At 42.4% G+C, this 13,144-nt stretch overlaps 1 protein-coding gene across 6 annotated transcripts in view; it reads right to left on the bottom strand.

The window, feature by feature from the left end:
- Window positions 1–13,144, bottom strand: part of FAM13A (family with sequence similarity 13 member A) — a 236,904-nt gene that overhangs the window by 17,712 nt on the left and 206,048 nt on the right. For 5 of the 6 annotated variants that reach the window (XM_019552864.1, XM_019552862.1, XM_019552866.1 and 2 more), the window contains 2 exons: window positions 10,052–10,202; window positions 1,157–1,370 (listed from right to left, as the gene is read on the bottom strand). In XM_019552864.1, coding sequence (XP_019408409.1) covers window positions 1,157–1,370; window positions 10,052–10,202 — 365 coding nt within the window. The remainder of the gene's footprint in view (window positions 1–1,156; window positions 1,371–10,051; window positions 10,203–13,144) is intronic. The other variant, XM_019552863.1, reaches the window with a different exon arrangement.

The following is a 13,144-nucleotide window of genomic DNA, read 5'->3' as shown; positions in this document are numbered from 1 at the left end:
AAGTGGTGCTGGCTCCTACCCTGGGGGTCTTTAAGACAAGGCTTGACAATCACCTTGCTGGGGTCGTTTGACCCCAGTCCTCCTTCCTGCCAAGGCAGGGGGTCGGACTTGATGATCTGCTCAGGTCCCTTTCAACCCTACTAACTCTGAAACTATGAATTGTCCAGAGTTTGACTATTTCCCAAATATCAGGCTATCCAAATACAGCCATCTGAATGTGTATGACACACCACTTCTGCCTTCCCACCTTCAGGGTACTATAGTTACTTCCTGAGAAGTTGAAACTACTCATTCCTTTGCCCTTATGCTAGAATAAGCCTACCAACATACAAGAGGAGTTAGAACTGGGCCAAAATGCATAATCATTGCCATGTTATTACTCAGACAGGAATTTAAAAAAAACAACAACATTTAAAATACACCCATAAACCTTAGAAGAGATAAAAAAATGGGGCAAAATAATATTTACCAGAAATAACTGCCCTACATTTCTTTTACCGTTTTCTTTTTTGCCAGAATTTTCATCTGATGCGCCTCATTTCCAGTTCTGAATTACTTACATAGAAAGCAATCAGTTTGGTCTCGTACCACATTTCTACTGGAAAGAATTTCTCCAGGCAAATAAACTCTTTAAAATACAGATTTGCCAGTATATAGAGCCCTACAGCACAATTCTCTTTCTACCACTACCTATGCCTTATCTACTTCAGTATTCTTGCTGCTGCACTGTTTAAAGGAGGATCTCACATTCCTTTCACAAAGGCAGGTAGGTATTGCCATCCCCATGCTATAGATGGGGAAAACAGAGGCTCTCAAACATCAAGCAATGTCTCCAAAGTGACATATTAAATCTGCAGCAGAGCTGGGGACAGAATTTTGTTGAATGGGCATCCCAAGTTTTACTCTGTCAAGGTGTAATGGCCTCCTTATTACAAGAGTATATCCTGGGTACCAACCTATGACCCCAGATGCTATCAGAGCCACCCAAAGAAGTGACATGGCTTCCATTGGTGAGATACCCCAGCCCCACAAGACGTATGCAGTTATAGGGCCTATTTTGCTCAAAAGGTACACTCCGCAATACAGTGGTACTGGGGGGCAAAGAGGAAAGCTTCTCGCCTGCTGCTCAGATGGTAGCTCTGAAACTGCAACCCACCTCATGAATGAATGAGAATTTGGAGGGGAAGGAGGAACTTCAGTATCATCCAGGTACTGCTGGCTTTGTCCATAAGCATAGAAGCGAGGCGAAAGCATAGGGTCGCTGTCCCCATCCAAAAGCTGGCGGATGAGACGGCCGGCCTGAGGGGAGAGACGGGCTTCGTCAGAGTCTAAGCCATCACGCTGCCAGGAGGAGAGAGCTGGGATGGGCTCTGAAATTCAATGAGAAGGCAAGGGGAAAGTGAGCTTCATTTTCCTTGCATTGTTTTCACTATATTCTTTGATCACCACAGACATAGGCGAGTTCATAAAACCATACTGTCTGTCCCATTTCACATATTGAAGGCCCAGTTCTTTGCTACATGAGGTCAGCATTTGCAAGTGTGCAAAACGCAAGTGAAGCGAGTACAAAAACACAACCTTCTGAGAAGAGGCACTTTACAAAGATAAGGATGATAATATACACATTTAAGGAATGCAGAACTAGGGCCTGAATCCTACTAGTAATAGCTGATTGAGTTAAATAAATGCTAAGCCTGACAGTACCCTTTACCTTTACTCTCCCAACCACCATCTGAGGTTCAGGAGTTGTGTTAGGAAATACACTTTCGAAGTGCTTGCAAAATTCAACAGACAGAATGGGAAGGCATCATAAATGAGTAACAAGACGACTGAATGGCTATAATCCTCAACCTGGAAAAGTATTAGTGACAAAAAGTGCTCAGACCCAATTTTCTTCACAAGCAAACAAACAAGATCCCACAAGAATGAAATAGCCACCCACTGGACATGTGAAAAAGTGAACACATCTCCCAGCTATTGGATGCATAAACTGGTTGTAAGTAAAAGACAGAGGGTGGGTGGGAAAGGCAAACCTGAATAGCATATGGGAACAAAACTGAAAGAAATCATCTCGATCTTGTGATCACTCCATCCAGATGCCACAAGGACTCTAATATCTTGTGTTCAGATAGTTTACTAAGCTGGTTTGCATGCTCCTACTTAGCACCATGGGATTAGGAGGTGTAAAAGCCATGCTTTGAACCGGGCATTCTAACCAGAATCAAGCAAATGATAGAAACACACACATGAATATCTTGAGGGAAAGAAGAACACTAGAAAAGGCCAAATGACAGCTTTAGTGTCACTCATTTCCTGCGGGCCTGAATGAGATCTTGTCCAGTGTCGGTTCAAGCCTTTTACTCCATAACCATTTAAAACAGTGGCATTTCCATTACCCATGTAAAGTGCAATTTCTATTATTTCATTGTTCTACAAAATCCTCCTCCAGACCAGTGGGTTTAAGAAACACTACTCTCCTTTGCATTACCAATTGCATGTGGGTAGCTGGTGCTGTATTGATGGATTCTTTGGTGTGTTTATACTAATCTGTGCATCGAACTGAATTTAACCTTAGTGTCTCAGGGGTGTAAACTGCACATCTCTGCCTTCGTGACTGATGCTATATACCCAGAAGAATATGGCTGGGGACATTTGTACAATGGCCTGGTGCTATGGTGTAGGGAAAGAACAAGCTTTACCTTGATGTCAGGCTCTATTAACAGCTCTGCTGGAGGAATGTGCTGCAAAATGCAAAGCTTCAGCTGTGATGTGGGATGAAAATCATCACACATCCAAAATGTACATCTAGGGCACTACAGCTAGCTTACATGCACATGTAAACTTATTTTCCTAATTAAATGTTGTTAGCAAATGCATGTTAATTCTACCTTTTCTTTGACATTTTTTGATATTGGAAAGGTTTTGCTGAAAGACGCCAATAATAAGGGAAGATAAAACATAGGACTTGCAACCCTTGAATCAAAATGTGAATCTTCTAGACCATCCCAATTTCCTGAATCGGAATGTTTCCTTGAAAGCAACACACAACCCTGATGTTCTCAGCAAGGTCTTCAGAGATACTTTTATAGTGAGATGAGAAACAAATGTAAGTGCAGAAGGGGCATAATTCCCCACCCTTACTGGCCAAATTACTGTGCATAAAAATTACTTTTAAGTAATTACTCCAGCAACCCCTTCGCCCATCCTGGGGAATGATTACTTTCTATCCTGAAAGGCTCTACTTTTAAAGTTCTTTGGATGACTTACAGTCAATTGGCTATGGGCCATCATGTCTGGTTGGGTTACAGACAGAAAGGAAAGAGAAAAAAGAATGGTGTCTTGGTAGTAAACCAACTAAGCTGCTAATGCAACTGTGAATAAAGGCATTATTAACAATGCATGATACATATGGCTTTGTCCTCTGGTGAATTTACATATGAGATATCATGTACCATTAAAAGTATCATAATGATTCAGGAAAGCTCTGATTCAATCCAAACAGCTCTGAGCTAAGCAAATCCAGTTTTTTTTCCATTTCAAATACTGATGATAAGATGGAATGCATGTTCCAAAGGAGAAGGTTCTGAAGGAGGGGAAGAAAAGCTCTACATGAAAAAAGCAAGTCTGAGACTTGGATGGAATAAATGGCAGCCACAGAAAATTGATTTTATTTTTCACACTCAGTCCTTGAAGACTTGATCGACCCTGGGGAGATTGGTTCATTTGCTGGTTATAAAACTGAGATTAAAAAAAGAAAAGAAAAATCTGATCAGAAGGATAAACCAGCTAACAAAACCTAAACAATAAATGGAGCAAACAACTAACTGCTGTTTTGGATCAGTGTAACAGGGTGGCCTCCTCATCAGGTCTTTGTTGGACACCCTGCTCCTGGGGTAACCGCCCACTTCGCTCTCCTGCCATGCCTTGATGGAAAAATATGAGAGCTGTTACAAAGGAGGAAGGCTACCCATTACTCACCCTGCTGACAAGGGCCTAATACCTGCTCCAACCTTCCCTCCACAGGTCCCATGCCTTGCAGATGTTACTTCTCTGGCCTATGGCCGGAGCAAGCCGGGCACAGTTGTAGCTCTTTTCTACAGCCCTGGAAGGCCACTCACATACCACACCTCTCTTACCAAGGTTCCACCTACTCTGTTGGCTCTCACCCTGCTTCTTTCATAGTGCCCTCTCTGAGGCCACACTCATGCCACCCAGCTTCAGGCTTAGCTTTCCTCTCCTCAGTCAGCCCCAGTGCAGTCTGTTGGGTATCTCCTGCTATCCTCACCTGAGCGTTGACTGAGCAATCGTACAACTGTAGGCCTATTTCGTTCCTACCCCTCACTGGGCTACTATGCCCCCACTGGGCCTCCTCACTCCCCTACACTCATGGGGCTGCTTTGCTCATCGCCCCTCTTTCTCAGGACCTCTATTTGTCATCCCTCTCACATGGGGTCTGACTCAAGCCCCCAGGCTTTCTTTTGCCACCTGGGTGCAGCCCCAGGTTCCTCCTCTGGCCTGAGCTCTGGCTCAGATCTCCTTAAGTGAGCCCTGGGTTGCCCCTGCTCATTACAACACCACTAGGGATGTGGCACTGGGGTTATAGGGCACCCTGACCAGCCTTTCACCAGGGAGGTAACTGGCCTGGCATTTCCTGGGGGCTCCCATGCCACCAGGAACCCCACCAGACCACCCTTACCTGGCAGGGTGCAGTTTTACATCTTACCCAGGACAAGGGGTCACCTCCTCCCCATAGCCCTTGCCCTTACCTCCTGACTCTGGCTGGAGCAGCCCCTCAGCCTGATGTTTCCTCCTTCCTTGCAGCAGAAAACTGCAGCCCAGTTTATATCCCTGGGCCAAAATGGGTGCCCTCATCAGGCACCTGGCTGCTGCCTGTTTGCTGCTCTTAAAGTGGCAGGCACCAAAGGTACCCTGCAGAATCAGATCAATGTTCCATCTAATTTAGTATGCTGTTTTCTGTATAGCTAGTCCCAGATGCTTCAGAGAGCTCTCACTCAGTTACAGAATAACCCTGCCATAAAGAAAAGTTTCTTCCTAACCCCTGTAAGTCAGTATAATGATTTCTGCCCTGAGGATCCATATAATATATTTTGCATTGTATCTAATGTAAGCATGCAAGATCTTGTTATTTCTATAAAATGTCTAAGACTTTTGGAGCCTTTTTAATTCTTGATCTTGATAAATCCCAAAGGTAATTTTTTAGCTGCATTACTTTTCTTTTTAATATGAAAAAAAAAAAAAAGTAAAAGTACTGCCTGATCTATCTTCTTTACGTCTCTGATTATTTATCTAGAATATCACATATCTTCTTATTTGCACTTCTTCTCTTCAGTCTATCTTTCCTAAGGAAGTCCCTGCAGTCTCTTCAATCATCCTCACATCTCCAGGCCCCTTCATGCCTGTACTGTATCTTTGTAATTTGATTTTGCAATTAGAGACCTGTACAAGCATGGGAAAAAGTTATTTAGTCAGGATTATGCACGAGTATAAACAGTTCAGGGTGTGCATGATGTTCTATGCTTTCGTTTGAAACCTCCATTTCAGTCCCCTGGTTCTTTCATGTTTGGGTGGAAAAGATGAAACATGCTAGTAGGAGCTGTCAGTGACCTCTTTGGTTATGAGCAGGTGCATGTGACTGTGCATGTATAGACAACTCTGTACTGTAGGTTACTGTATAGAAGGTACTGGTGATCTTGAAATGACAATGAAATCATTTTAATTAAGAGGTCTTAAGGACACATGGCAGCACCTTCTAACCAGAAGATTTTCCTATGGTTTGCTCAAAGCCAATTGTCGTTCTTTTATACTGGAGTTTTTATATTTTTAGTTTGCTTACCCTCTCAACATTGATTTGGTGCAGTACAGGACAAAAAACCTCACTTCAGCTTCAAATGTCTATATATGGAGATATAAGTGCTGTTGCTAAATGATGTCAGCATCCTATACAGGGATCAATGGTAGCTAGAGTACAGTATTGATACACCTTAAAGGAGACACTGTCTAAATCCCCAAAGAGCAGACCTTCAGTTGGACTACACTGGTGAGGCCCCACTGAAGAAGTCAAAGGAACTACAAACGTTTCTACCTCCTGAGGTGCTGGTTCCAAGTTCCATCTGAAACTCAATGGAAAAATAATAGGAATTATAGCAGTTCTGGAAATGAAATGGTGCTATTATGTGAGTTGTAGAAAGACTGAAATGGGCCAGAGCAATGCAAAATTACTTCAAAAATTCTCAAACTGCAGGTTTCCTGCAATGCTCGTGTGAGGTCAGTCATTTGTTTTAAATGAGAAAGCTTTATATTAATGATTTGCACTATCGTTTTTATTGTGAGAAAAGGGTGGGGGAAGCTAGACTTTGGTCTTTGACTAGTAACATTTTCAGAATAATTTTGCCGAGGAGGGTTAGATTATGAAAGCACTAAAGATGTTTTCTTCCTTTTATTCACGAGTTTGATTTAAACACAGTCTTCAATAATTAAGTTATGGAAGGGTTCTGGAAATGCTCTATTTGCCATCAACTGCACTAACTGCGAGGCTTTTACAGGTTACCCTAGTAATCAAGTCGGAGGCTAGGACACTGTCTATTCTCAGATGGAAGAGCTGTGAGCTGCAGGGTCAACGTTGCTGTTCCTGAAATACATTTTACCTGTGCTTCACCTGGGCACCTGATGTAGGAATGGCTCAGTTAATTTAATGCATACACTGAGACTAGAACCTCTATGATCAGCGTCAACTGGAAAAATAATATTATATCTGTTGAAATACGTCTCTGTTTTCAGTGACTACAGGCACCATAGGTGAAATTCATCTTGGTGTAAGGAGCCACCAATGAGCCCTGCAGCATACTTGTAGACATTGTACCAAAAAATAGCTTATGGGCCAGCTTGGCACGGCTGGCACAGAAGGCCAGTCTGGTGGTGGGACAGACTGGTGGGACACTGAGTGCAGATACAAATGATCTGCTGGCCACACACCCTGAACAGCTGGACTCCAGCCCACAGATGGGGCTGACAGGGAACCTGTGTTGTGGTTCCCTGTCCCCACAACATAGGTTGTGGCAAAAATGAGAGAAACCATACACAATTAGTCAGGAAAATCTCCATGTACAGACAAGTGCCACATCAATTCAAGCTAGCTGCCAACAGGTGGGCCTGTAAATGGACATGCTCCATGACATGCTTGGCTTCACAGAGCTATCTGCACGCACTGAAATACTAAAGCCAAACATTTCTATCCTAGTGCTGAATGCAGTTGGCAGAGGGGGTAGGTGGGGGGGTGGGTAACTTCTACTGTACCTAACTCACCAAAACAAAAATAAAAATGCATGCTAGTCAACTCACAGACCCCATGACAGTTCTAGAACATTCCTAAGAAAAAGTGAAAAACTGATACATTTTAGGCCACTGTGGTTTATATAGGGTTTCCTCTGCAGGCAGCATAGTAAGAGAATAAAAGCCCTTCACAAACAGGGTGGTCTTGTATTATTGTTCTCATGTTTGCTGTCATGAGTCTCTCCCTAAGAATTTCAGTTGGAGGAAGTGATACCCGCATGAGAATACATACCCAGCCACTGAATTTGTTTTCACAAGCCACTTCTGAGCTATGCCACTGAGTACCCAATGTTCAGTGGCTGCAAACTGATAGTGCTCTTAATGCCCTAGGATACAATCCAGAAACTCAAAACTAGAATTTCACTTGTGGTCCAAGCCAAGACCTGAAGTGCCATCTGGCCGTTTGATTCATGTTAAGTCTGGATTCCAACTTCAGTTACACCAGAATTTTCTAGAGCCAAATAATGGGACCCCATTCACCCACCGTTCTATTGAATTTGAAAGCAGCAGATTTAACCGTTCACAGTGGAAGTGAACAAAGATACAGTGCCAATCCAGAATAACAACGAGGATGTGATGGGATATAACACTACCATGAGATTCAGGCCACCTAGATCACAGAAGTATGAGCTACAACACAAATTCCTGACTCCCAAGAATGATATCACTGACAAAAATCTTGTTCTTAGAGTGAAAATTATCTGCAAGTCTGGATTAGCATCTTTCCCTTTTTGGCCACTGAGACCGATTTGACATCCATGACAGACTGGTTCAAAGCCTCCGACCCACCAAGATGCAAAAACCTAATTTTGCTGGATTTATAGTGCACATACAACACAGTAACATTTTAAGACATCTGAAGCTCCTCTGATGCATGCCAACTGTCTCTGTTGAAATCTTCATCCTCTTCCCTTTTAAATACATTATGTAATGGAAGAGGAAGAGGAGGGAAGCAAGAATCTGAAAGGAAGACTTTAAAATAATAATAATAATAATAATAATAATAATAATAATAATAATAATAATAATGTGTGCTCCTGTTTTGTTTTTACAGCATGGAAATGCTCCAGAGTTTGTATACAAGTAAATAATGGGGAAGTTTCTGAAAGGAAAGTTTCTGGATTTATTTTTTTCTCAATATGCAGGCATGACTCCTGTGAATATCACTGGAAGCTATAATTGTGCACTGGGGAGAAAAGAGTATCTTTATTCTGAAATCCAAGGGATGGCTGAACCCATATATCACCTCTGAAAACAAAACCTCTCAGCTCAAGACCCTTCAGGGTGATGTTAATTGGAATCCCAATAAAATATAATAAAACAAAGGACCCTCAGGAGTCTGTCTTGCAGAGCTTGAATCCAATGTATGTGATGAATATCATCAAAAAATCCCCAGACTGGGGTGGAGAAGAAAGGCTATTCAGCTGATGGTAGTTGGTGCCTGATGTTGAATCAGGGTGCCTAATACTCCTGGGTTTGTATGACCAAACACAAATAGTCATAACTAGAGTTCCTCTTAGGGGAAGAGAGAGACTACATCCCTCACGTATGCTATGGAACCACAGGCAGATAACCTGGCCAGTCTCCCTGTGCCAGCTCACAGTTTGGGGGGTTTCCAGAGAAGCAGTTCTCTTTCTTTCCTTTAAAAAAATCCTTCAACTCCTATTTTGCATCAACCTCCCTCTCTGGCTCCAAGTTGCAACACTGACAAAAGTACACACAATAGTACATGGGAGGAAGGGGCTTTCAGTAATCATAAGGAATCTGATCATGTAGATGTCAAACACTTTCAATTCCTCTCAACTTCAGTGGTAGTTGGGATACTTAGCAGCTTGTAAGATGTGCAAAGAGCATATTTTAGCAACATACGCTTAAAAAAAATTCTTAATTTTGTATCATCAATACTTCTGGGCCTTGCAATACTTTTGGGATACATTAAAATGAGTAGTCACTGGCTGAAAGGGAAATTCTCATCATTATAAGTGACTCCTCTCCCTACATAGAGTGCGTCCTATGCAAAGCAGACAGTAGTGAGAAATACACAACAATGAAAAATAACTCCTGAATTAAACGTTGCAGTGTTAGCCTGAAAGAGATGAATGTGTGCATCTGAATATACATGCAACTGGTTAGAGAAGTCAGGGAAAAAGACCTCCAGAAAAACCCCACTAAAAATACATATATATTTTTTATTACAAGCAATTTAACATGTTTCTGATCTGGTGAGTGGCATCCTGTTAAAACAAACTCTGCAAGTCTGTCTCTCAGGACCAGGAAAAGGCAAGAAATTGAACAGTCTTCCTTGAATAACGGTTGTCATGCGTACACAGTGGGGAGTGGGATATTACAGGGAAAGAGGAAAAAATTTCCATCAGTCTTTCCTCAGTTTCAGTGACTAGGGCTCAGCTACCCACTAGTTCAGGTTGCAAAATACCAGAAGTAGGATAATCCCGAAGCACACGGGGACCAATAAAGCTGACACAAAAGGGTGAAACATTTGCCTTCCTTCCCCTAAAACACCATCAGACTTGGCAGCAATTCAACATCCCATTTCTAGCTTCTCCAGACTTTCATTTCTGTACTCAGGTCAAAAGAAACTTCCTGTTGTTTTTGGCCAGGCAACATAAGCACAAAGATACAAAACTCCACTCGTGTTTTCATTTCTCTCTCTTTCATACCAACCATTACCAAACAACAGTACCTTCCCAGTGGTTGTCATCACACAGTGCGGTCAAGTCAAGCTGCGGCACTTCTGAGACAAAGCTGTCTTCTTGACCATCGGCATCTTGCGTCCTCTGCAGTTTTGTTTCGGGAATGCTTGGATGCTCCTGAATCTTCATGCTTGAAATCTGCTGTAGTCCCCAAACAAGATGACAAAAAAAAAAAAAAGTTCAGACTGAGGGAAGAGATACCTACAGGCAAAGCAGCAGCACGATCAAAACAAACTGCCCCAGTGCTTCTAGCTAAGAATCCAACTTTCCTGCTCGGTGACCCCTACGTGCTAATTGGTCACTCACAGTAGCAAAAACATCCGTCCATCTGCTTTCCTTGAACTTTTCCTTGTTTAGAAAGCCACAGCAAATTCCTGAGACTGCCTGCCCTGACAACTGCATGCAGCTGAAAAAGCCTCCAGTTATTGATCAGATTGAAAAGGGAGGGAGGTTGAAAAGAAGAGAGAGAGCGGGGTGGGAAGGAAAAAAAAGAGAGCGAGGGCGTGTGCGGTTCTTTAGAGCAGTGCAACTCTCCAGGATGTCAACAAAAATGCTGTTGCTGTTGCTAAGGTGGCTGCAATATGGTGTCTTCTAAAAGCAGCCGTCAGTGCTTCTGAGGGAGCAGCCCTAGACAGTGAGCAGCACAGACTACGTACATGAATGCTCTCATGCAGGCTCTGCTGGCTCAGATCAATTAATGCCAGCTAAGCTGTGCTGGCTGCACATTCCCTGATTTCCTGTGGTTGTTTTCTAGCTGGGTGTGGGAAAAGCAGAACTATTTATGGAGGAGCTCTGGGTATTAAAGCAGTGTTGCGCAAATCCAAATGGCAGTGGGGTTTGGCATCTCAGCTGAAAGTAGTGCAGACCCTGGAAAAAAGCCAAAACTGCACTGAAACAGCTAAAGCTTTTTTTTCTTCTTCTTCTTCTTTTTTTTTTTTTTTTAAAGCAAGTGCTGTCAGGCTAGTGAGCCATAATTTATAGCTAGCAAAAAGCAATTGCTGTTTGTTTCAATACTGGTCACCCACTGAACACTATGTACAGTGTGCATCTATGTTGAAATTATTGTGTTGGATAGAGAGAGAGAAAGATTACCCAAGGCCTTGACTAGGATGTTCTAGTTGGGGATGGTCCTGGTTTGAGCAAGGGGTTGGATGAGATGACCTCCTAAAGTCCCCTCCAACCCTAACTTTCTGTGATCCTTTGAAAATAATGCAGTAAGATTTCAAATCTTAAAATTACTCTGCTGACAACGTAGGTGCAGATTATAACCTAGTACAGTTTGTTTTCTAGGGATAATACCAGGAAAAACTTCACATTCAGGGTGTCCAGACTGTGCAATAAACTCCCTCCAGAGGTGGTGCAGTCACCTACCCTGGCACTTTTCAAGAGGAGACTGGACGGTCACCTCACTGGGGTCACTTGACCGCAGCTGTCTTCCTGCCAGGGGTGGGTGGGAGGGCTAGGCCGAATAAGCTGCAAGGTCCCTTGCTGACCCTTAGAATCTATATTCAGTGCTGTAGCAATGAAGTTTGGCACCCAGGGCAAAGCCTGCAGTGGCAGTCTGCCCTTGCCCTGCACACAGATCTGGGGGGCAAACACCCCCTCCCTCCCTATGCTTCCCCAGGAGTGCATGCAGCGGCAGGAGCCACCCTTCCCTCTGTCTCCGCACCACAACAAACAAGCCACTCGTGGCTCCATCCTGCACCATCCTGGCTGGGCAATGCCTGTTAGCACCCTTTTGCTTCGGTGCCCTGGGCAGTTGCCTCACTTGTTCTGCCCTTGCTACGGGTCTGTCTATATTACATAAAAACCCTAAAATCTTTTGATCTCATTAACAGTTCCCTCTGTACAAAGTGAATTAAGTTAAACAACTTATGATGGAGGGAAAGAAAGCATAAAACGTGCATGTACACATTTGTATGCCTGTATATACAATTTATACAAATACAGAGCTGTCAAATTATGCAAAACACCTTATTTCAGTCAAAATAGTTTTTCCCAATTTGTAAAGCCTACTCAAGTGGACAACTGACAGGCAGATTTTTCTTCTTTTTATTTATTTAATTTTATTTATTTATTTTACAGGCACTCTAGCAATCTGGACAATGATAGGACGTTGTTCATCCATTTATCTTAGGAGGCTGTAGGACTGAAAAAGCATCTCAGAAAGATGAAACAACCCAAAAGAAAAAGGTCACAAAATACAGGCCTTTTTTCTTCTGTGCACCTACCCCACTTGCAAAGCAGTACAGAATGTGCTGTTGGATTCAGTACTTTGCCTGAAACTGTCCCTAAGCCACATACAATTTTTTTTATCCTACTCACAAAAACAACGCAGTTTGCTGAATGAATGTAAAAAACAGAACAGTGAATGTTTTACATTAAAGAAATTCTCAGAGAAATTCTCAGAGATGTATTTATGTATCATGCCATAAATCCTTTTGTGCTGATTTTAATTACATAAATCTCTGTAAATGTCTCTTCTTGTGGCTGAATACTGTAATATTTTTAGATGCCATTCTGTCCTTGGTTATTAACACTTTATATTAAGTTCCTTATTTCTGTATGTTAGGTTTTTTAGGCATTATTTAACAAAAAATGAGAAAACACTAGTTGGTAGTTTTTCAAAAATTAAATCATTTAACTCTTGCTGTTTTACACTGAACCAAGGAAATATCCAACTACAACACTAAGTCTGTTTATCCTGAAGGCTTTACATACAAAAATGATAATTCACCATGCAATATCTTAGAAGCTGCTGGCAGTTTGTGCACACTTAACTATTCACTTAGAGTCCACAAAAACATGTTTTCTCCCTCATTCCCAGTTCCAAATGGTTACAGGGCAGACACAAGAAGTCTTATCCACTCCCTAGAAAACAAACTGTACCAGTTTATAATTTGCACTTACGTTGTCAGCAGAGTAATTTAAGACTGAAAATAATGTGGAACGATTTCAAAATGAGCACAAAATCATAGAAAATCAGGGTTGGATGGGACTTCAGGAGGTCATCTCATCCACTACCCCTGCTCAAAGAAGGGCCATCCCCAACCGAATCATCCCAGCCAAAGCTTTGTCCAAGA

The sequence above is a fragment of the Crocodylus porosus genome, unplaced genomic scaffold (assembly GCF_001723895.1).
Source record: "Crocodylus porosus isolate Cpor-Errol unplaced genomic scaffold, CroPor_comp1, whole genome shotgun sequence".
NCBI classification, from domain to species: Eukaryota; Metazoa; Chordata; order Crocodylia; family Crocodylidae; genus Crocodylus; species Crocodylus porosus.
The sequence above is the reverse complement of the archived record's forward strand: the minus strand, read 5'-3'. Positions and strand labels throughout refer to the sequence as shown.